Source organism: Hyperolius riggenbachi, chromosome 8, assembly GCF_040937935.1.
Source record: "Hyperolius riggenbachi isolate aHypRig1 chromosome 8, aHypRig1.pri, whole genome shotgun sequence".
Taxonomy (NCBI): domain Eukaryota; kingdom Metazoa; phylum Chordata; class Amphibia; order Anura; family Hyperoliidae; genus Hyperolius; species Hyperolius riggenbachi.
Window position 1 is genome coordinate 271,570,432 of NC_090653.1, and position 24,436 is coordinate 271,594,867.

Genomic DNA, 24,436 nt, shown 5'->3' on the forward strand with positions numbered 1-24,436 from the left:
TGAGGAGTAGTCTGGAAATCAAATTCCGCAAAATGACCTGTGAAATCCTAAAGGTACTCATTGGACTTTGGGCCCTTTAGCGCAGTTAGGGTGCAAAAAAGTGCCACACATGTGGTATCGCCGTACTCGGGAGAAGTAGTACAATGTGTTTTGGGGTGTATTTTTACACATACCCATGCTGGGTGGGAGAAATAACTCTGTAAATGGACAATTGTGTGTAAAAAAATCAAAAGATTGTCATTTACAGAGGTATTTCTCCCACCCAGCATGGGTATGTGTAAAAATACACCACAAAACACATTGTACTACTTCTCCCGAGTACGGCGATACCACATGTGTGGCACTTTTTTTGCACCCTAACTGCGCTAAGGGGCCCAGAGTCCAATGAGTACCTTTAGGCTTTACAGGGGTGCTCAAAATTTAGCACCCCGCCCACTTGCCAGGACAGTTAACAAACCCCACAAATGACCCCATTTTGGAAAGAATACACGCTAAGGTATTCCATGAGGGCCATGGTGAGTTCATAGAAAATGTTATTTTTTGTCACAAGTTAGCGGAAAATGACATTTTGTGAAAAAACAAAAAAAAACCACAATTTCTGCTAACTTGTGACAAAAAATAAAACATTCTATGAACTCACCATGCACCTCACGGAATACTTTTGGGTGTCCTCTTTCCAAAATGGCATCATTCGTGGGGTCTGTCCTGGCATTTTAGGGTCTCTGCAATCATTACATGTATGGCCAGTATTAGGAGTTTCTGCTATACTCCTTATATTGGGCATAAGGGTAATGCACTGTGGGCTGAAAGGAAAAATTAACGTCAAACAATCAATCAATGTGGATGAAAAAATATCTGCCAAAACATTTTGGAGAAAAAAAAAAAAAAAAAAAAGAGGAAGGCGTCTGCCAGGACATAGGAGCTGCCGCCCCAAAAATCCAAACCCACCAGCTCGTATGCCCTGGCAAACCTGATTTATCCATTCACACCGATCGATGTGGATGAACAAATCATTGCCAGAGTTCTTTTTTGATACAAAGTGTTTGCCAAAGCATATGAATCCCCAACACCACTCCTCGGCCCATATGCCTCGGCAAACGTATCTTTTTGACTGCGGAGGAGAAATCTCGTCCTGCAGCGCTGCATGCACCGACTTATGTGTAAGCTGACAGACGCGCATTGTTCTGTCAGGATGCACCATCAGTGCTGCAGCTGATTGGTCGGTCTGGATAGAAAAAAGAGAGAAGAAAAAAGACAAAACAATACAAAAAGGAGGAGAAGGCGTCTGCCAGGACATAGGAGCTGCCGCCCCAAAAATCCAAACCCACCAGCTCGTATGCCCTGGCAAACCTGATTTATCCATTCACACCGATCGATGTGGATGAACAAATCATTGCCAGAGTTCTTTTTTGATACAAAGTGTTTGCCAAAGCATATGAATCCCCAACACCACTCCTCGGCCCATATGCCTCGGCAAACGTATCTTTTTGACTGCGGAGGAGAAATCTCGTCCTGCAGCGCTGCATGCACCGACTTATGTGTAAGCTGACAGACGCGCAATGTTCTGTCAGGATGCACCATCAGTGCTGCAGCTGGTTAGTCGTTCGCTCGGTCCACCTGGAAGGTTATTGGATGGAAAAAGGAAAAAAAATACAAAAAAAAAACAAAAAACAGGCAAGCAGCAAAGCAATTACTTCATTAACATTAATAAACTGAACTTTTTTTAATAAAAACCTTAACATTGCAAACTAAACATTAGCTTCTTTGCTTACCTGTTTTTTGTTTTTTTTTGTTTTTTTTAACTTACCTCCCGAGGACAAACCTCTCCTCCCCCATGGGACAATGTGTGAAGTGCAAATCGCACAGAGTTGTGGCGAAGTACATTACGCATTTTGTCCCAAGTGAAAGGAGAGGTTTCTGGCAGGCCTGTGTATTACGCTCTCTCAAAACCAGATGTTTGGTTTCACACTGCATATTGACATATCCGGTGGGTCGAGCCCGCCGCACCGTATCGTCCAAAACAGACCTTCAGGGAATACCACAAGAGTAGCATTCGGCCTAGTAATGAACTGCGTCACCATAGACTAACATGACTTCCGGGCCGATCGAAATTGCCACAGAAGCCACGCAGTAACGTAGGCATGCACTAGTGTTAAGTCAAGCACTTCCGGCGTAGGGGGTGACCGCAAAGTGTGACTTTCGCTAGGCATTTTGCCCTAACGCATCGCAGCAGTGTGAAATAGCACTGAGAGACCCTTGTGTGCCTACCGCTGTGTCTGTAGTTCCCTACTCTCTAATAGTGTACCTGCTCATGGTACCTCTCAAAACACTCCCCTAGGCATAGTCCAGGCTGGTCAGGGCAGCGGGGACAATAAACAGTGGTGTCACGCCTTGTTCCAGCCCTGCTGCAGACACGACAGCGTTTTCTTCGGATTCGGTGACCTGGGGTACTTGGAATCGGATAGGCGTAATGCCTTCCATGCAGCCTGCTAGTTGCATCTTGGGGTTGGGCCCGGGCACCTCCTGGATACAGGAGTTCCATAGTGATCTGTCTCTGAAATTGTAGAAACGATCCAGTTCTCCCAGCCTTACTGTAGAGAACAAAGCTGTTGTAAACTGCCAATTGAATTAAATAAAAGGACACTTTTTTATACCAGCGCCTTGTTTTGCGGGAAAGTAAATAGGGCGCTAACCTCTGGTCATTGAAGTCCACCCCTCCCATGTTGGTATTATACTCGTGGACGACAAGGGGTTTTTCAATGACCTCAGTTCGCCGTTGAATTTGGACTGTCGTGTCTGCGTGAATGGTGGACAGAAAGTAAACGTCCCTCTTGTCCTTCCATTTCACCGCGAGCAGGTCGTCAGCACTCAATGCGGCCCTCTGCCCCCGTTGAAGTTTGGTGGTAATGAGCCGTTGGGGGAAGCCCCGGCGACTATGCCGCACGGTGCCACAGCATCGGATTCCTTCTAACTTTAAGTGCTGATAGAGGGCCACACTTGAGTAGTAATTGTCCACATAAAGATGGTACCCCTTCTGGAACAAGGGTGACGCCAAGTCCCACACAACCTTTCCACTGCTCCCCAGGTAGTCAGGGCATCCGACCGGCTCCAATTTGGAGTCTTTTCCCTCATAGACTCTAAAATAAGATGTATAGCCTGTGGCCCTTTCACAGAGCTTATACAGTTTCACCCCATACCGGGCGCGCTTGCTTGGGATGTACTGTTTGATGCCAAGGCGCCCGGTAAAACGTATGAGGGACTCATCTACGCAGATTTGCTGTTCAGGGGTATAAGCATCTGCAAATTTTGATGACAGGTGGTCTATGAGGGGCCGCATTTTGTGGAGCCGGTCAAAAGCAGGGTGGTCACTTTCATGACAGGTTTCATCATCATTGAAGTGCAGGAAGCGCAGGATGTTCTCAAATCGTGTCCTGGACATGGCAGCAGAGTACAAGGGAACATGTTGTGATGGGTCTGTAGACCAATAAGACCGCAACACATTTTGTTTGATTTGACCCATGTTTAAGAGAAGGCCCAAAAAAATTTTAAGTTCGGAAACTTGGACTGGTTTCCACCGAAATGGCTGGGCAAGGAAGACATTCGGATTGGCGGTTAGAAATTGTGTGGCTTTACGGTTGGTCTCTGCCACGACTAGGTCTAAGAGATCCTGGGTGATGAACAGATAAAAAAAGTCTAGGGGCGATCCTAGATTATCTGTCATCACCTGGACTCCAGACTGGGCGGTGAAAGGGGGCAGTACGGGTGCGGCGGTATCAGGGGATTGCCAATTTGGATTTGCCAGCACCTCTGGTAAACTAGGGGTAGTACGGGCCCGTCTACTTGATGGCTGCGACTGGGGTGTTACTACACGTGCCACCGAACCAGTTTCAACTTCCACGCTGGTGCTCGCCACTTCACCAGGGTGTACGGAAGTACTGGTTCTAGGTCCAGGAGATGCTGTGCTGCCTGCCCCACCATGAAATCTCAGACCAGCACGAGCACCACTCTGCTGCCCTTGAGGCTGATCCTGCGCCACCTGCGGTCCAACGACATGGGGTGTGGTACGGCTGGCTCTAGCTCGTCATCACTATCGGTCAGTGAGCCACTGCTCAATTCAGGTACAAACTCTGACCCAGATGATTCGTCGAATGGTTCGTCCCAATCGTCCTCATCCGACTGGGCCATGTACCTGAGAACCTCATCATCGGAATACCCCTTTTTTGCCATGGTGGACTGCTAAATTTAGGGGGTATTCCTCTGAGACTACCCAGAAAAAAGAGCACCTACTTAGCGAAAGGGAGTATTTGAGCGGTAGAAAGCTGTGATCACTGAGTTTTGATTAAAAAAAAAATCAAAACTGATGTTTACAGTGCACAGCTAGTGTACAGTGGTTTTTGCAGTGATCAGAAAAAAAATTCTGTCACTGCGGTGGGGTGGGCTGAACGCAAGTGCAGGCGAGCGATCAGACCTGATCGGGCAAACACTGCGTTTTTTAGTGGATCCTAGTGACCCTAATAGATCTGACTGCGATCAGTAATGATCACTTACAGATACTATATAGTAACAATGTTGATTAGCGACAGTGATGACGCTAATTAGTGACTGTGGTGCAGTGGGCTGAGCACTAACTGACACTAACAAAGGGGCCTAGCTAACTGGCCTAACTGCTAACACTAGTGATACTAAAAAAGTGACAGTTTCCACTGATCACTGTTTTTAGATCACTAGGATAGTGACAGGGGGATGGTGGCGAGTGGGGAATCAGAAGCAATCAGAAACAATCACAGGCCAATCACGGGACAATCAAAGCCAATCACAGGCCAATCACGGGACAATCACAGGCCAATCACGGGACAATCACAGGCCAATCACGGGCCAATCACAGGCCAATCACGGGGCAATCACAGGCCAATCACGGGACAATCACAGGCCAATCACGGGACAATCACGGGACAATCACAGGCCAATCACGGGACAATCACGGGCCAATCACAGGACAATCACAGGCCAATCACAGGCCAATCACGGGACAATCACAGGCCAATCACGGGACAATCACAGGCCAATCACGGGACAATCACAGGCCAATCACGGGACAATCACAGGCCAATCACGGGACAATCAAATACAATTACGGGACAATCAAATACAATGACAGCACAATATGACAGCACAATGCACTGGGAAGGTGATTGGGGGGGGGGGGGGGGGGTCTGAGGGCGATCTGAGGGTGAGGGGGGTTGATTAGGTGCCCGCACGGGGCAGATTGGGTCCTGATCTGATGGGTGGCAGACACAGGGGGTGACCGATGGGAGGTCAGTGAGTGATTACAGGGGAGAATAGATGTAAACAATGCACTGGGGAGGTTATCAGGGGGGGGTCTGAGGACAATCTGGGGGTCTGGGTGGGTGATCAGGTGCCCCCAAGGGACAGTTTAGGGTCTGCTCTGATGGGTGGTGGTGACAAGGGGTGATAGACAAGTGACAGACAGGTGATAGACAGGTGGTCAGTGGGTGAGGCAGATGCAGTACAGTATACAGTGTACTGGGGGGGGGGGGCTGGGGGGATCTGAGGGTAGGGGGGGGTGATCAAGGGACCCTAGGGGGCAGTTAGGGACCTAATCTAAATAATAGCGTCGGCAGATAGTGGCAGGGGGTGATTGATAGGTTTATTAGGGGGTGCTTGGGTGCAAACTTGGGTCTGCTGGGGTGGTCAGGGGGGGTTCTGAAGGCTGGGGTGGGCGATCGGGGGGTCTGTGGGTGTAAAAAACCTGTTCTGTGCTTGCTCTAACAGGGCTGCCTCCTCCTCCGAGATCCGTGCGAAGATGCGTGCAGAGGAGGAGGAGGCAGCCTGTATAATACACTTTGTTACGTAAACAAAGTGTATTATACAATACTATTGGCCAGATCGTATTTTTAAACCCCGCCGGCGCTGCTAATTGGCCGGCGGGGTATCGGGCAAGGTGGGCGGGACCTTTCGCCGCGGGGAGCGCGCGTCATAGATGACGCGATCGCTCCCCGGACACGCCTTAAGGACCCGCCGCCGTCAGGCGTATTGCGGTCCTTAAGGCGTCCACTTTGCCGCCGCCCATGGGCTGTGGGCGGTCGGCAAGTGGTTAAAAAAAAAAAAAAAAAAAAAAAAAAAAAAACCTTTCCCATTGACTTGCATAAAAATTGCAGCAAATCTGTGATTGCGATTAAAAAAAAAAAAAAATGTGATCACTGTAATTTTTATGCAATTAAATAGTAGTTTGGGTTTTATTTAAACGCAAACTCGGCACTGACTGTGTACCAGGCCTTATGCTGCTTGTACACTACATCCATTGCTGTCCGTTATAACTGAAAGGACAACCGATTTGCAGCCCTGATGCAGGTAATGTGCATATTTTGCTACGGTCTCTTACACTGTGTGCTGAAAAACTAAGGCCCCGTTCACTTCACAAGCGCGGATGGCCATGCGTGCGGAATGCAACGCGTGCGAACGCAGGCCATCCGCGTTTGTGTACGTTGCTTGGCTGATCCCATCACAGAAAAGTGAATGGGACAGCCATGCGTTTTTGCAAAAAAAGCGTGCAGCATGCGTTCCCGGACCGCACAAGTCCGGAACGCATGCAGTGTGAACATCAGACAGTGCACTCTATGCACTGTCTGATGTCGCGTGTGTCGGCCTCCTGCACGCGTTTCCAAAACGCGGCCGGAAACGCGTGCAGTGTGAACGGGGCCTGCAAGCTTTTTCTCAATTCACTGCTATGGAACAACTGGTCGGTCAACGCACATCTGCTTTTCAGTGTACAGTATAGTGTTAGAAGCCGAACATCATATCGACATCTTTATTGATAAAAGTTTAGCATGACTCTGCCCACTGCAACAAGCTTGATCGGTGCTATGTAAATGAATGATAAAATGTCCTTTTTTGTTTCTGTCTTTTGCAGCCTCCGCAGCCCCCGGCTACCAATCCTATTCTAAACGCAATAAAAGAAGAGGTATGTTCGCTTTTCTGTTTTGATTTCTGATCAAAATACATGATCAATAAGAGCAGCATAGTGACCCTTACAGCCCATCCTGCTCTGTTGTAGTGTAATTTGACTGTGATGGAGGTCAGGGCTGTAAGTGTAACTATCACTCTCTAAAATGCCACCCAATGTATTTCCATGTCACTCATCTGTTTGCAGTTTAATTCCAGCAGTGGTATCTGTATGGTACTCACACAGCGGTATGCGTGGGCTCAGATCTATACTTACGTGGGCAGCATAGTGGCGTAGTGGATAGTACTCGCCTTTCAGCGCTGGGTCTTTGGTTTGAATCCCAGCCAGGGCACTATCTGCATGCAGTTTGTATGTTCTTCCCGTGTCTGTGTGAGTCTCCTCCAGGCACTTCAGTTTCCTCTCACATCCCAGCAGCATACATATAAGTTCATTGGCTTCCCCTGTGGGGGTGACGAGATCACGCTGCCACACGATACATTCAGATTCCATGGCTATGGGGAGGGGTGCTGTCTCCAGGGAGAACATCTGGCTATGGGGAGGGTCTATTGGATCCATAAGCCTCCCTCTCCATCGGTGTCTATCTAAATTGTATACAGCTCTGAATTGGGCCAATAAAGATTGTCAGAAAGTGCATTTGATTGGCCCAATTCCAAACTTCATTGAATTTGCATGCTAGCCAGAATTACTTAGACAAGATTACTAATGGTACCCATACACGGTACAATAAAAACGTTCAATTTTTCCCATTTTTTTTTTCAACCAAAACAAACAAATCGAATGAAAGTTGAAAAGAATCCTTTTTTTATTTTTTTATTTTTTTTTGGTTAAGAAAAACGAACGATTATGTGTTTTCGATAAAAATATGATCTGACATGTTGGAAAAAATCTTTATATTCGATCTAAAATAAAAAAACGAACTAAATTATCTAATAGAAAAAAATGAAAAATTGTACCATGTATGCGCACCTTTAGACTGCACCCACTAGAACGCGCTCTATAGGCAGTAGCAGTGTTTATGGAGTGTTGCCCACGGTCACTAAATAGGTGCTGGCTTAATGTGCCCATACACTAACTCGATTTCTCGCCGATAGACAGCAGATTCGATCACTGTGATCGAATCTGCTGCGAAATCGATAACACAAACGTGGGCCGATTTCCATCCGAAATCGCTTCCGTCAATCTGTCCAGGTGGGAAATTTTGCTGGATTGCCGGCAAGTTGGGAGTCGTAAGGGGCATTCGATTTGGTGACAACTGACACAGCAATAATCTCACTTGTCCCGCTGGAGCGAGTCCCCGGTGCTGTGCTGTTTCTTTCTCCGGCTGACTTTCTTCATCTTCTCTGCACTTCCTGTCCCGTCCTGTGAAAAGGGGAAGTTCAAACTGTAGACCTCCCTCTACTGTTTGAACTTCCCCTTCTGACATGACGGGACAGGAAGTGCAGAGAAGATGAAGGCCAGCACGGAGCCAGGGACTCGCGCCAGCGGGACAGGTAAGATTATTGCTGCTGGAGTGAAGGCAGGCGACCGCTCCACAAATTGCCCATGCACTGCACACAGATTCTGTGTACAGCCATTAGATCCCTCTCTGGTGATCTGGTGGCAATCGACCTGTGTATGGCTGCCTTAACTGAACTGGAAGAGCCGAGGTTTGAACCCAGGTCTCCTACGTCAGAGGCAGAGCCCTTAACCAGTACACTATACTATCCAGCCTTTGCATCTTATTGACCATTACGTGTCCGGCACAGAGCCGGAGCTGACATTGCACAAACGGGTCTGATTGATTTTCCCATACTGGTCACGGCAGCGGTGTCATGTTCATTAGGAAGTCATTTGTTGTAGCATCTGCCTTGAGACTTGAGTCTGGCTAATTAGAACACTTGGAAATGTTTGCTTACATGTGTACGTCTCTGCAGATTGCTCACTTTCAGAAGGAGATGGATGACTTGAAAGCTCACACAGCAAAGGCCAGCTTCAGTGTGGGGAGCGATGAGGAGAAGAGACACCTGAAGATGGAGTGTGACGAACTGCAGTCCTTTATGTTGGAAATCAAAGAGACCACTGAGGTAATATGCTGTGTTTACTTTGTGGGCTACAACTGGACAAAGGCTGCTGTAAAATGGAGATCTTGCTTTAAAGTGAACCAGAGACGAAGCACCCTCATGTATTTTACCATATCAGTGGTAACATTAGAGAGAACACCTACCCTGCTCTCTGTTTCACTATTTACTGTTCAGATTGCTTCTTATCAGCCCTGATAAAATCCCCGACTGAGCATTCAGTCTGGCTTTGCTCAGGAATATTTATAGCTGAGTCTGTCTTCTTTGCTTTCTTTTCAAGCCCAAGCCTGCCCCCTTGTGGCTCTGCTCAGGAATCATTATAGCTAAGTAATTATAGCAAAGCCAGACTGAATGCTCAGTCTGTGATTTTATCAGGGCTGGTAAGAAGCAAGCTGAGCAGTGAAGGATGAAACAGAGAGCAGGGTAGGCGTTTTCTCTAATGTTCCTACTGATATATATGTAAAATACATGAGGGTGCTTCGTCTCTGGTTCACTTTAATTGTAAAGGTATTCTTATTAATGAATTATAAAGCTCTAACGTATTCCGTGGCGCTGTACAAAGTAAGAAACAAACATGGGGTACATAATAATACAGACGATGGTGTACACCAATATACAAAATACAGAATTGGTACAAATACGCATTTTGTAATTACACTGACAAAAGTAACATGATGAATAAACTGTATAATAGATTAAAGACACAAAAGGGAGAGAGAGCCCTGCCCTTGCAGACTTGCATTTTAAAGCACAGGTGTCAAACAAAGCCCGCGGGCCAAATGCGGCCCTCCTTGCCATTTTATGTGGCCCTCGAGGGCTTCCATTTTCCATCATTGTAAGCAGTTAAAGTAAGACATCGCACTGCCTTCTTATGCGGAGGAGCGTAACGGTTGCAGTGTTTGTGCTTGAAGCATTGTTAGTTTGAGCCGGGGTGAAGCAATAACTCATGGGGCACCCCCTAGAAAAATGGGCATTGGGCCCCCTCCTTGGATCCAAACCCTGACACCTAATTGGTTTCCTCCCGGCACGCCTTTGCGCTCCGTAAATTATTCCGCCAAAATGTACCCCTACACTGAACTTAGAAACATTAGATTGTGAGCACACTGTAGGACCGTTATCTATGTGCATTCTTTGGCGCACTCTGTAGATGGTGTATGGAAAAGGTGCTGGTGGTGGTTTGTAAAGTATTCTTCTGGGTATAGCGCTGGAACAAACAAAAATCTTTAGGATGCCGATTTTGCCATAGGTAACCACTGATTCTTGAATGCCCTAAACCAGTGATCTGTAAACTACAAATCCCACAATGCATTTGCCTTTATGAATCATGACTATGGCTGTCGAGACTCCCGCAATGCATTGTGGGACTTGTAGTTCCTTAACCGCTGGAGAGCCACGTTTGCAGATCACTGCTCTAATCGCGCAAGTAGAGAATTCTGCATAGATAAACAGCCTAGGCTAAGCATCACTGGGAGGGCGGGGCTACATAACAATATGCAGTTATATATAGATTCAGGAAGTGTTTCTGATGCTGAAACTAGGATAATTAATGTAAAAGTGTGTATCCTAAATTATTTACTACATTCTTCTATTTGTCACTATGGTGCCTCTTGATCTTCAGAAACCCGTCTCCCATTGTATTTTTAGTCTTTACATGGAGATGTTGGCATCCTAAAAACTTCCCTCCGAGATGCATTTTCCAACGTCATTGATGCTAAAGAGCTTAACGAAAGGAAAAAGGATCCCACGTACCGCCGACTGCTGTCCACCAGACCGCTGGACCCCAAGAGTGAGGCGCAGATGCAGGTAATGCCCAGGACTGACTGTTCTGCAGTGTAAATCGTGTGACCATTTGTGAGGCCTCCACTGGTCTGTTCTTCTGACAAATCAATCTCTTGCTTTCCTTCCTGCAGGAGATCCGTAGACTCCATCAGTATGTGAACTTTAAGGTTCAGGATGTCAATGATGTCCTGGACTTCGAATGGAACCAGTATTTGGAGAACAGGAGAAAACAGAGGTAGGTGTTCTGGGGATGTACTCAGGCATTTTCCAGCACAGTGTGTAAAGCCCGTCAACAGCTGGGAAACACTACGATTGGCTGATCTGTGTGTTTACGGATTCATCTGGCCAAGATTATATCCAGCAGATGTCCAAATCAAGTTTTTCAGGCAGAACCTTAAAGTGATCCTTAAGTCAACCAAAAAAAGAGTTTTACTCACCTGTGGCTCCCAATAGCCCCCCTGCAGCTGTCTGGTACCCTCGCCGTGTCCCTCCGATCCTCCTGTCCCCGCCGGCAGCCACTCCCGAGTTTTGTCGTCAAGAGCCGACAGGCTGGGAACGCGAGTGATTCTTTGCGTTCCCAGCCACAATATTGCCCTATATGCTACAGCAGCATAGAGGGCCAATTGTGGCTGGGAACGCGAAGAATCACTCGCATTCCCAGCCTGTCGGCTACTCATGGCGAAACCGGAAGTGGCTGCCGGTGGGGACAGGAGGATCGGAGGGACATGGCGATGGTACCAGACAGCTGCAGGGGGGCTATTGGAAGCCCCAGGTGAGTAAAACTCATTTTTTTTTTTGGTTGACTTAACCCCCTTGGCGGTATGAAAAATACCGCCAGGGGGCAGCGCAGCAGTTTTTTTTAAATTATTTTTTTTTAAAATCATGTAGCGAGCCGAGGGCTCGCTACATGATAGCCGCTGCTCAGCGGCATCCCCCCAGCCCCGCCGATCGCCTCCGGCGATAGGCGATCAGGAAATCCCGTTCAAAGAACGGGATTTCCTGGAGGGCTTCCCCCGTCGCCATGGCGACGGGGCGGAATGACGTCAACGACGTCAGCGACGTCGGGACGTCATTGGGAGACCCGATCCACCCCTCGGCGCTGCCTGGCACTGATTGGCCAGGCAGCGCTCGGGGTCTGGGGGGGGGGGGCCGCGCGCCGCACCGGATAGCGGCGATCGGGCGCGCGGCGGCGGCGATCGGGGTGCTGGCGCAGCTAGCAAAGTGCTAGCTGGCGTCCAGCAAAAAAAAAATTAAGTAAATCGGCCAGCAGGGCCTGAGCGGCACCCTCCGGCGGCTTACCCCGTGTCACACACGGGGTTACCGCTAAGGAGATTAAGGATCACTTTAAGGTGCCCATACATCTAGTGACCAAGAGACAGATCTCTCTCTAAATGAATCTGGTCAGAGGCAGACCTATTGGCTGCCCATACACTGCAGGCTGATTCCTGATCAATTTCAGCGTGATATGTCTCGGGAATCGGCTTTGTGACGCCGCCTTGCCACTCTTCCCCCCCCCCCCCCCCCCCCCCCCCAAATGTTAATGTGCCCGTGCATTCAAATCTCACCTGGTCCAGCTGCTGTGACTGTCCAACTACTCCTGGTCTCATCTGCTGCTCCACATGAGCGATCCAGGTTGTTGCCGTGTAAAGCATGAGGCGGGTGTGTTTGAGGTTACACACTATATATGGCAACCCCGTGGGTGGGGCACCTGGGGAAGCCTGTGGACACGCGCACTCTTCTAGCCCTCTTCTTACAGCCTCCTCCTGTGTCTAGCATCTTTTGAATGGTCACGGTAGTGTCACATGGCACCGGCGCTTACGGTAACCATTCAAAAAGAGCTGGACACAGGACGAGGCCAGGTGTCGTGACGGGTGAGCATGCAACACTCCCCACGGGCACAAGGAGTACCCATACACTTCGGAGGGAGGGGAAACCAGCCAGCAATTTATCAGTTGTTGGGAAATTGACCGTTGTCACCACCGCACACCCAATCAAGCCCTTGTGACTGAGATTTTCCAGCAATCCTGATCAATGCTTTCAACCTATTTTGGCTGGAAATAAATGAAACACTCTGGCTTCTTTTTTACACTACATGCTATTCCGATTTTGATGCGGTTTTACATGTAAATCCGATTTTGATGAGATTAATAAAAAGTCCTGCATGCTGCATTTTTTGTGTGTGTTTTTCATCGTGTGTTGCTAGCATCCAGGAAAAAAAAATCGGAATAGTGATTTGTAGTGTAAAAGAAGCCTCCTTCAGGTGGCCATGTTGTGGCATTAATATCTGCCATATTCCATCATTCTGATCAAATCGTCCAGGTATCCATTCCGAAAATCAAATCCTGCATGGACAAGGTGAAAAATAAGTAAGGTGAGATCATTCAGGAGAAAAGCTTTGTGAATCACATTGTCCCCGTCGCAGAAGGATGGTCAGTGTAATTCATTTATCCTGGAAACCTTCTGCTTTGTTGGCCTGGCTGTAAAAGTACCGTTCTCTTTAGAATTTGCCCGGCAGAAATTATCTTTATCATCTGTTTTGGACAACCTTTAGTTTGAAGTACTCCTGTACCGTAGTTTAACCTCCTTGGCGGTATGGACAAGCTCAGCTCGTCCATAACCGCTGGAGGGCACCGCTCAGGGCCTGCTGGACCGATTTTCTTCTTTTTTTTTTCTTTTTTTTTAAACACGCAGCTAGCACTTTGCTAACTGCGTGTTGGTGACGATCGCCGCTGATGCGCTGCTACCCGCTACGTTACAGGGCCCCGCCCGAGGACCCGTGCGCACCCTGGCCAATCAGTGCCAGGCAGCGCTGAGGGGTGGATTGGGACTCCCTGTGACGTCACGGCGTCGATGACGTCATTCCGTTCGTCGCCATGGCGACGGGGAAGCCCTAAAGGAAATCCCGTTCAGAACGGGATTTGCGGCGATCGGAGGGGTGGGATGGACGCCGCAGGGAGGGGGAATCATGTAGCTAGTGCTAGGCTAGCTACATGATTTAAAAAAAAATTCAATAAGTAGTATATAGTGACTGCACACTCCAAAAAATACTGCGCAGCAGCCACCCTGGCGCATTTAATAAAACGCCAGGGAGGTTAAAGAGACACTGAAGCGGAAAAAAAATTATGATGTTGTATGTGTAGTACCGTTAAGAAATAAAACATTAGGAGCAGAGACATAAGGCTAATATTGTTTACAGTACAGGAACAGTTAAGAAACTCCAGTTATTATGTATGCAACAAGAGCCATTGAGCTCCTCAACTCTCAAAGTCGCAGAGAGCCCTGTCTTCTGAAGCTTGTTATCTCAACTGCCAGTCATTGTAATGTTTTTTTTTCCTTCAGCAGAGGGCAGGTCAATAGTCCACAAGACTGCTCTGTAAAAACATTTAGAATGCTGAGTAGTATGTAAACTGCAAATATTAGTGAATGACTCAATGTTCAAAAAAAAAAAAAAAAACACTATATAACTGAAAATAAAAATGAGAATATTTTCTTTGCTACTACTCTTCTAGTAATTATCTGTACTACACAACCAATTCATTATATCTTATTTATTTTCGCTTCAGTGTCTCTTTAAAGACCTGTTAAAAAAAAATAAAACGCAACATAACTCGCCTACTCCGGGTTCCCTTAGCTGCCTTTCCACCCTGTCAGCGCCTCCGTTCCCCGCTGTGTCCTCTCGAATCAGCTGACATCTTCACCGCTGTGGGGATGACCCAAAGTACTTACGGGTCAGCGCTACAGCGGTGAAGATGCCGGCAGACACGAGAGAACATGGCGGGCGAACGGGAGCATTGACAGGGTGGAAAAGGCAGTGAAGGGAACCCACAGTAGGTGAGTGATGGTGATTTTTGTTTTTTTACAGGTCTTTAACCTTCCTGGCGGTAACACCGAGTGCACACCGATCGCCGCCACGCCGATTCGCCGCTTACCGCCACCCCCCCCCCCCCCCCCCCCCCGACCCCTTGCGCAACCTGGCCTATCAGGGCCAGACAGCGCTGAGGGGTGGATCGGACGGTGCCATGGCGACGGGGGAAGCCCTCCAGGAAATTCTGTTCTTAGAACGGGATTTCCTGCTCGCCGGAGGCGATCGGAGCGGATGGGGGGATGCTGCTGCACAGCGGCTATCATGTAAAAAAAACCGCTGCGCTGCCCCCTGGCGGTTTTTAATAGACCGCCAGGAGGGTTAAACTACAGAGGTACAAGTGGGCATTACTAGGGAGGATGATTGCCACTTCCTTGCCGCCCATATTCAACATTCTAGTCAGTTGAAGATTTTGACTAGTATGAGGACCCCTGGAGGCTCTGGAATGAGAGAATGTTGCTGTAACATATGTCACAGCACCATTCACAAAACGGCACCAGGAACATTCAAACCCCCTCTCAGTTCAGGGGTACTTTAACGAATGGCCCTCTGCAGAAATGAGGCCCAGGACCACCATTCAGAGTTCACTTTTTTTCAGCAGCTGAACCTTGACCAAAAGTAGAACAGTTGTTCACTGCAACCAATCAAGTATACAATCATCAGTTTTTGATAAATCTGCACTTCTGAGTTGTTTTGATTGCATGATCTGATTGAATTGTTTACATGGGGCTCGATGGTGCACTTTTGCCGTTTACAGGGGCCTTGCTGTTCCGCAGCGCGAGACGCTGTTTAATACACTGGCCAACAATCAGGAGATCATCAACCAGGAGAAGCGACGTCTGAATCAGCTGATCGGGAACATGCAGAAGCTCGGCCTCTACAACCAAACCTCACAGTGGCGCATCGAAGAGGATTCCGCCAATCGCAGGTGTGACATATTCATATGTTACTATTTGCTATAAGTTGAGTAGAAAGATAAATTTGCATGATTGTGATCTGTCGTCAGATCATTTCTTTCTGGATATTCCTTCCTGTTCCTGTCTGTGCCCAGTATGTAGGCGGGGCTTCCTCAGGTACAGGATGGAGACAGCACAGGACAAAATCCAGACCTGACCTATAGATCATGTGAGTGAAGCTGTCACATAGGGATGCAGATATAGGAGAGCCAGGACCTGTGAGTTCCATGCATTGCCCTGCAACGTTCAAGAACTGGGGTTTAGTGATGTTTCACACCTAAATCGAGGATCATTAAGAGTTCTTCTGGGATTTTCCGCGATTGCTCGCAAAACTAGCGGTTTGCGGGCAATCACAAGCACAATCGCTGTGGAATCACCCGCAAAGTGAAAAAACCCTGAACCCTCCCCCCTTGCCTGTTGGTGCAAAGCCCTATTCAGTGCTACACATGAATGTGGGTATGACCAAACATGACCCCCTCATATGAGGCTGTAAGTCATTGCACAAAGTCACATACAGACCTGTATGTATGGAGGTAGAGTCTGATCAAGAGCATTTTTTATTCCTTTGTAAGCACCAAAGGTGATCTGTGAGCCATAACATCTATTCTCATTCTCTTTCCAATCCCATGTTGGCCTTTCCCTCTATAGATCCAATGACTAATGTAGTCCGACATAGGAAACATTAGATGGCACAGTTGCTTCTTCAGAGTCTTAAGCAGCCCATACACTCAGCCGATTTTCTGGCCGACCGATCGATCGCGATCGATCGATCGATCGATCGCAAATCGGTTGGCCAATCGACCGATCGACGGCCGATTTCGATCGATTTCGATGGATTTCCATCGAACTAGCAGGGTGGAAAATTTAGGTCGATCTGATGAGATTGCTTATCAGTTTGCATTGGCCTTAATGGAAATCTGATGGCAAAAAGATGCCATCAGATCGAATTTCAACAGATTTCAAACTGAAATCTATTGGAATTCTATCCTGGTAAAAAATGTTCTAAAAACGCATCAGATAGATCATCAGATGCATTTCTTATCTGTCTGCTGCCAATCTGACGAGTGTATGGGCACCTTACACTCCTCGCCTTCGGGCCCCCCCCCAGCCTTGCTGAGGCACGTAATAGAAATATTACGCGTGTACATTTGGGACGATCACTAGGGCACTGCTGCTGGATCTAGTTACATAGTTATTTGGGTTAAAAAAAGACATATGTCCATTGAGTTCAACCAGAAAACAAAGTACAACACCAGCCCGCTCCCTCATATATCCCAATTGATTCAACTAGTATCACATATCCCAGTTGATCCCAGTTAGTCTGGCACAGCATCACTCTATGTGATGTATATGTGGAGCTCCGCTCACAACCTCCGTCCACCGACAGTGCAGGAAAACAGGCTGCCAAGACCTCAGATCCAAGACCGTAGAAAGTGAAGTCCGCACGATGTCGGTAGAATCAATATGGCTTTATTCAATCGTTACACATAACAAGCTAAAATCCAGCACCACATGCTGACATGTTTCGGGCGTTACACACCCTTAATCATAGCATAGGCGCAAGTGAGAAAGGGTGACTCATATATAGAGTAAGGTTACACCCGATACCACATGCTCAAATGACCCCACCCACAAAGAAAAGTGCATATAAAACAATGGGGGGGGAAAAGACAGGAAGTCCCCACATTGAAGTAATCTAATACATAATACTTCAATGTGGGGACTTCCTGTCTCCCCCCCCCCCCCCCCATTGTTTTATATGCACTTTTCTTTGTGGGTGGGGTCATTTGAGCATGTGGTATCGGGTGTAACCTCACTCTCTATATGAGTCACCCTTTCTCACTTGCGCCTATGCTATGATTAAGGGTGTGTAACGCCCGAAACATGTCAGCATGTGGTGCTGGATTTTAGCTTGTTATGTGTAACGATTGAATAAAGCCATATTGATCACTCTGTGGATCTAAGTGTCTAACACTTTGGTCCTTTCCAGCCATATGCAGCAGCACATAATGAAATTAAGCTGGAGTGTGTGCAAGGGGGCGGAGCCACACACCCCACCACTGATGCCGGGTCGTCTCCGTTCTCTAATGCAAGGAGGTACAGACCCTCTGGATTGCCATTGCACAACCCCATCACCTATGTCCCCTCCAGCACACTTATATTTACAGGGGAACTGAAGAGAGAGGTATATGGAGGCTGCCATATTTATTTCCTTTTAAGCAATACCAGTTGCCTGGCTATTCAGCTAATCCTCTGCCTCTAATACTATTAGCCATAGGCCCTGAACAAGCATGCAGCAGATCAGGTGTTTCTGACAAATTTAAACAGATATGACAAGATTAGCTGCATGCTTGTTTCTGGTGTGATTCAGACACTTCTTTAGGCAAATAGACCATCAGGGCTGCCAGGCAACTGGTATTGCTTAAAAGGAAATAAATATGGCAGCCTCCATATCCCTCTCACTACAGTTCTCCTTTAAGCAATGCCAGTTGCCTGGCAGCCCTGCTGATCCTTTGCCACTAATACTATTAGCCATAGCCCCTGAACAAGCATGCAGCAGATCAGGTTTTTCAGATTTTAAAGTCAGATCTGACAAGACTAGCTGCATGCTTGTTTCTGGTGTTGTTCAGATACAACTGCAGAGAAATAGACCAGCAGGGCTGCCAGGCAACTAGTATTGATTAAAAGGAAATAAATATGGCAGCCTCCGTTTACCTCTTACTTCAGTTCCCCTTTAAGGATGAACTTTAACCCTAGCTTGAACTTCATTCCAGTCAGTAGCTGATGCCCCCTTTCCCGCAAGAAATCTTTACCTTTCCTCGAATAGATCATCAGGGGGGTCTGTATGGCTGATAGTGGTGAAACCCCTCCCACAGTGTGATGTAATGACCATGGTCCTGACAGTTTACTCGCTGTGAACCTCGTTGCATTGTGGGAAATAAGGGCTTTAATAACTGCCAAGCAAGCAGAATCTCCCTCTATGCATAAAACTCTCAGTAACGAACATGCCGTACAGATCACCTGGCCGAACTAAAGGGGTCAGTAAGATCTTACAGTGGGAAAACCCTGACTAAATAATCTATAAATGAATATTGTAAGAAAGAAAAAAAAACATTTTTATTCATTATTTTCACTGCAGTTCCTATTTAAAGAGGAACTGTTGCGAAAATCGTAACATTTATAACACATACAAATAAGCAGTACATTTATCCCAGAGTAAAATGAGCCATACATTACTTTTCTCCTATGTTGCTGTCACTTACAGTAGGTAGTAGAAATCTGACATTACCGACAGGTTTTGGGTTAGTCCATCTCTTCATGGGGGATTCTCAGCATGGCCTTTATTATTTATAAAGACATTCCCTGAAAATGATTAATACAAAGATGCTAGCCAGCCTCCCTGCTTGCTGCACACTATTTTGGCAGTTGGATGGAGCAACTGCCATTCACTAAGTGCTTTTAAAAATAAAGAAAACCCAGAGAACCCCCCCCCCCCCCCTGTGAGAATATGGGCTAGTCCAAAATCTGTCGGTAATGTCAGATTTCTACTACTTACTGTAAGTGATCGCAACATAGGAGAAAAGTAATTTATGGCTCATTTTACTCTGGGAAAAACGTACTTCTTATTTGAATGCATTTTACATTTTAAGATTTTCGCGACAGTTCCTCTTTAAGGGCGTTGAAAACTATTCTATGGAATTTCTGTAGACCACTGAATATGGAAGAGCACATTCCTTATTTATAAGGCTGGGTTCACATATGACATAGCGTGAAAGGCTGCGTTTTATGTCAAGTTGTTATGTTAATGTTGTGTGCGGTTTTTACTGTGTTTTTGGTGCGTTTTGCATTAGTTTGTGGTTCGCGAATACAAACGCATATGTTTTTCATGCGTTTTTCTATTACGTTTTATGAAAATCACTAGGAAGACAACAGGAAGTGAGTGCATCACTAAACAATTTTTGAAAGAAAACCTGTAACATCAAAAAGTTCCCCTGGGGGTACTCACCTCGGGAGGGGGAAGCCTCAGGGTACCAATGAGGCTTCCCACGCCGTCCCTCGGGGGTCTCGCTGCAGCCCTTCGAACAGCGATGATGTAAATATTTACCTTCCCGACTCCTGCGCAGGCGCTGTGACGGCTCTCGGCTCCGATATAGGCGGAAATACCAGTCGCCGTTGGGTCTGCTCTACTGCGCAGGTGCAAGTCTCCGGCGCCTGCGCAGTAGAGCGGACCCGACTGAGATCGGGTATTTCCGTCTACTTCGGAGCCGAAAGCCGCAACAGCGCCCCCGCTGGAGCCTGGAAAGGTAAATATTGAACAAGCTGTCGGGTCGCTGTTCGGAGGGCTGCAGCGAGACCCCCGTGGGACGGAGGTTGGCCTGGTAAGCCTCATTAGGACCCTGAGGCTTCCCCCTCCCGAGGTGAGTACCCCCCAGGGGAACTTTTTGATGTTGCAGTGTCTCTTTAAAGGGAACCAGAGACGCCGGAATCGTAAAAAGAAAAAAATATTTTATGCATACCTCGGGCTTCTTCCAGCCCCATAAGCCAGCATCGCTCCCACGCCACCATCCTCCGCTTCCTGGATCGCCGGTACCGGGTCCCGCCACTTCCGGCGGACGCGGGCAAACGTCTGCATGAGCAGGGGCTCCCTCCACACCCTTACGCGTGCGGCTGCGCAGTATGCAGCTGCAAGCGTACGGGTATGCCGGGAGCCCCTTTGCTGCCGCCGACTGGCCGAAACTACGGGACCCGGTACCGCCGGATACAGGAAGCGGAGGAGGGCGGCGTGGGAGCGATCCGTGCGTATGGGGCTGGAGGAAGCCCCAGGTATGTATAAAATCTTCTTTCTGGGGCCTCTGGTTCCCTTTAAGCAAAAACGCATATAAAAATGCATATCATTGTGTTCCCATTGACTTTCATTATGTGCGTTTTGGCAGCCATCCTGCATAATGCGCAACAGAACTAGCATTTTTGAAAATGCATATTGTAAAATGCATAGAAAACACATTTTTTTAATGTGTTTTTTCCACCGGCCCATGACTTCTATTAGCGGAAAAGATGCAGCATTTTACGCAGCGCTAGCGTTTCTGCTATTTGTGCACCCAGCCTAAATCCTGTTGTGGTTGCAGCCTCATTACATGTCCTCTCTGCAGATTGATGTTCTAATTGATTTATGTTTGATCGTTGGTGAATAGATTTGGTTTTCTCTGCAGTTTTGAAGAAGACCTGGAGAAGCTTCAGAAAGACCTCTCCAAGACCGCTCTGGAAACAGAGTCCAAGCCTTCAAAAATATCACCCAGTGAGTAGCAACTAGCAAGCAGTGTTGCTGCCTCTGTGAGAGAGTCTCCAGCTTCCACTCACTTACACCACAGGCCAGGGCTGTGGAGTGGAGGAGTTGGTACCTGGAGCAAAAATGCACCGACTCCTAATAAATGTAAACTAATTAAAAGAGAAAATATTACCTCTGTCACAATCACCTGATAAACTTACAACAATTGCTCTTTACTGCAGGTTCCACCCCATGACACTTCCATAAGTCTGCAGCATTCCTAATAGCAAATAGTAATATTTTTTTGAGAACTATACTTTATTTAACCAGGTGTATTTGAGTGTTAACAAGCTGACAATTTTTTTGGCTCCTGTACTAATTCTATATGATTTTCAAACTCCCTTTGCTCATGAAATTAATTAATTTTGATATGTTATTAAATGTGGGGTTTGTGACTACAAATTAAGTTATACAGTAGTACTATATTCTACATGTGCACCCCCCGCAGAGCTGTTGTGAATCCACTGAGAATGTTGTACACAGAGGTGTTGTCTATCATTCGCAAACCTTGTTCAGATTGTGCATGAAGAATGTGTAATAGAGGAAGAATCCCCTCATTCCCCTGCAGAGTACCTGCACATCACTCTTACATGTACCCACAGTTAGATTGCCTACGGCCTGATCCAGTCATCTCAACATTTTTACCCTGGAGGAACATTGCAAATCATTTTTGGATCTCGAGGAACCCCTTGCATTTATTTTGCAGGAGGCATGGTCTTTTAAAGAGAACCTGAGGTGGCTTCCTAAGAATATCTGCACACAGAGGCTGTTAGCCTTTGTGTGTGGATTTCATTTTTAGGAAGCCACCTCGGGTTCTCTTTAAAGAGGAACTGTAACGACAAAACGGCCCCTGGGGGGTACTCACCTCAGGTGGGGGAAGCCTCAGGATCCTAATGAGGCTTCCCACGCCGTCCTGCGTCCCTCGGGGGTCTCGCTGTAGCCCTCCGTGCAGCGGTGACGCAATATTTACCTTCCTGGCTCCTGCGCAGACGCTCTGATGCCTCTCGGCACCGAAGTAGGCGGAAATACCCGATCGCCGTCGGGTCTGCTCTACTGCGCAGGCGCAAGTTTCCGACGCCTGCGCAGTAGAGCGGACCCGACGGAGATCGGGTATTTCCGTCTATTTCCGTGCCGAAAGTCGCCACAGCGCCCCCGCTGGAGCCAGCAAAGGTAAATATTGAACTGACAGTCGGCACAGTCGCCGGCTGTTCGGAGGGCTGCGGCGAGACCCCCGTGGGACAGAGGACGGCGTGGGAAACCTCATTAGGATCCGGAGGCTTCCCCCACCCGAGGTGAGTACCCCCCAGGGGAGGTTTTTGTTGTTACAGAGTCTCTTTAAAGTAAGTGTGGCTGTTAATTTAACTACACCCTATTACAGTGTCTCCTTATTCTAGTGCTTTTTATTACTGTGCTTCGTTTTACAATACCCCCTATTATAATTTACTCTATCATACTTCCCCCACCACCTCGATAGGGGAAAATGCCAAGGAACCCCTGCAGAGTACTCAGGGAACCCTGGTTGAGAAAGCCTGGCCTGATGTTCTTTGTTCCTGTCTGCACTCTCTACATCAGGGGTCTCAAACTCCATTTACCTGGGGGCCGCAGGAGGCAAAGTCAGGATGAGGCTGGGCCGCATAAGGGAGTTCACAATCGCGGCGCATCGCCGCCTCTGCCCGCCCCTCTCACTCTTCCTTCACAGAGAGGGGCGAGGAGAGGCGGCGATTGACGTCAGGAGGGGCAGAGCTGAAGCTGCAAGCTCTGCCCCTTCCAGGAAATGCCAGTGGATTGCCCCCCGGGCGATTTGGGGGCTCTGCAGCCATCGTTTAGCGATGGGAGCACTGAAGCGAACTATAAGGAAGCTTTTGCCAGCGAGGGCCACAAAATATTGTATCGAGGGCCGCGAGTTTGAGGACCCTGCTCTACATGTACTTTTACCAAGGTCTAGTTTTGATTTTTATTTAACAGCTACTCTACAGAAATATACTAAGTTTAGTTAATTACATCTCTGCTGTATATAAAAAAACACACTAATGTTGGGGCTACATTTTGGAACCCGGCTGATACGGGGCTCCAGTGAATCTTATTATGTAGATGACGTGTCATTCACGTTGGCAATGACAGACCAGTATGGCTGACAGGGCCATCTTAATATTGCTTTAAAATTCCTAAGCTTTGGCAGTGATGAAATGCCTTTTTGTTACATACTTTCCTTCAACCAATTGTTATATGTAAATTAGAGGGGTCGGTGGAATCATAAACTGAGGAGTTGGATGATTTTTGTACCGACTCCACAGCCCTGCTGCAGACTCTCCACATGATAGACTTGCCTTGTTAGCTTTATGCCCACATCTAGGCCCCTAAGGGCTAGTTCACACTGAGAAATAATGAATGCATATAATTCCTAGCAAAATGAACCACTCAAGCAAAGCCCAATTTGTGCAAAAAAAAAAAACAAGATATACATCATTTATGTGTGATAAGTAGTGACAAAGTTATTGGCGTTTGAATTGGAGGAGCGCTGAAAAGTGAAAAATGCTATGAGGTTTGGTTGATTGGAAGTTTTGAAGAGATTGTTAGTTTTAGGCCTCTTTCACACCAAGACGTTGCGTTTTAGGGGACGTTATGGTCGCATAACGTACCCCTAACGCAACGCCTGGTGGTGTTTGAGGTGGACGCCAGAGTGAGACACGTTTTGCGGCTGTTGGTGCGCCTTTTTTGTCTGATACTCCGCATCACGTGGTCCCGCCAGTCAATCAGCTGCCGCTCCAGGAAGTAAACACTGCAGTAGTGATGGGAAGTCCGGCTCTTTTCAATGAATCGATTCTGAACAGTAGAGATAGGAAGTCTGGCTCTTTTCAATGAATCGATTCTGAACAGTAAAGATAGGAAGTCTGGCTCTTTTCAATGAATCGATTCAATGAATCGAGCTGAACTTCCCATCACTACACTGCAGTGCAGTGAATATTAATTAGCCATGTGGCTAACAATAGCGACTCTCCCCTCCTCCTCTCCTGCTCAAAATTAAAAAAAAAAACACAATACTGAGCATGTGGAAACAGTCTAACGTGGCTAAAGCCGCTATAATATACAGCATGCAGCACTTTCAAATAACATGCAGCGTTACAATGTAACGCAACATGGGCACTGTGAACAGTCCATTGATTTTTCATTGCTGTGCGGTGGGCTGCGTTACAGGCTGCTCTAACGTGCGCCTGTAACGTCCCACTGTGAAAGCAGCCTTAACACACACCTGTGTTCAAGATTGCCGCGATTTTGGGAGAAAAGATCGTAATTGTCAAAAAGGTTGGTTAGTAAACACTCCTACAAGGCAACCTTTTGCTCAATCAAGTTTTGATAATTTTGCATTTTCCTAGAACTACATTTAACATATTCCCTCTCTGTACATCTATCAATCTAGCCATATCTCCTGCCATCATCATTCTCTGTTTAGCATTACAATTACCACTGACA

At 47.3% G+C, this 24,436-nt stretch overlaps 1 protein-coding gene across 4 annotated transcripts in view; it reads left to right on the forward strand.

Moving 5' to 3' along the window:
* Positions 1-24,436, forward strand: part of NUP214 (nucleoporin 214) — a 174,090-nt gene that overhangs the window by 73,246 nt on the left and 76,408 nt on the right. For all 4 annotated transcript variants that reach the window (XM_068248857.1, XM_068248861.1, XM_068248859.1 and 1 more), the window contains exons 15-20: positions 6,932-6,982; positions 8,899-9,048; positions 10,687-10,845; positions 10,953-11,056; positions 15,441-15,611; positions 20,850-20,935. In XM_068248857.1, the coding sequence (XP_068104958.1) occupies positions 6,932-6,982; positions 8,899-9,048; positions 10,687-10,845; positions 10,953-11,056; positions 15,441-15,611; positions 20,850-20,935 (721 nt within the window). The remainder of the gene's footprint in view (positions 1-6,931; positions 6,983-8,898; positions 9,049-10,686; positions 10,846-10,952; positions 11,057-15,440; positions 15,612-20,849; positions 20,936-24,436) is intronic.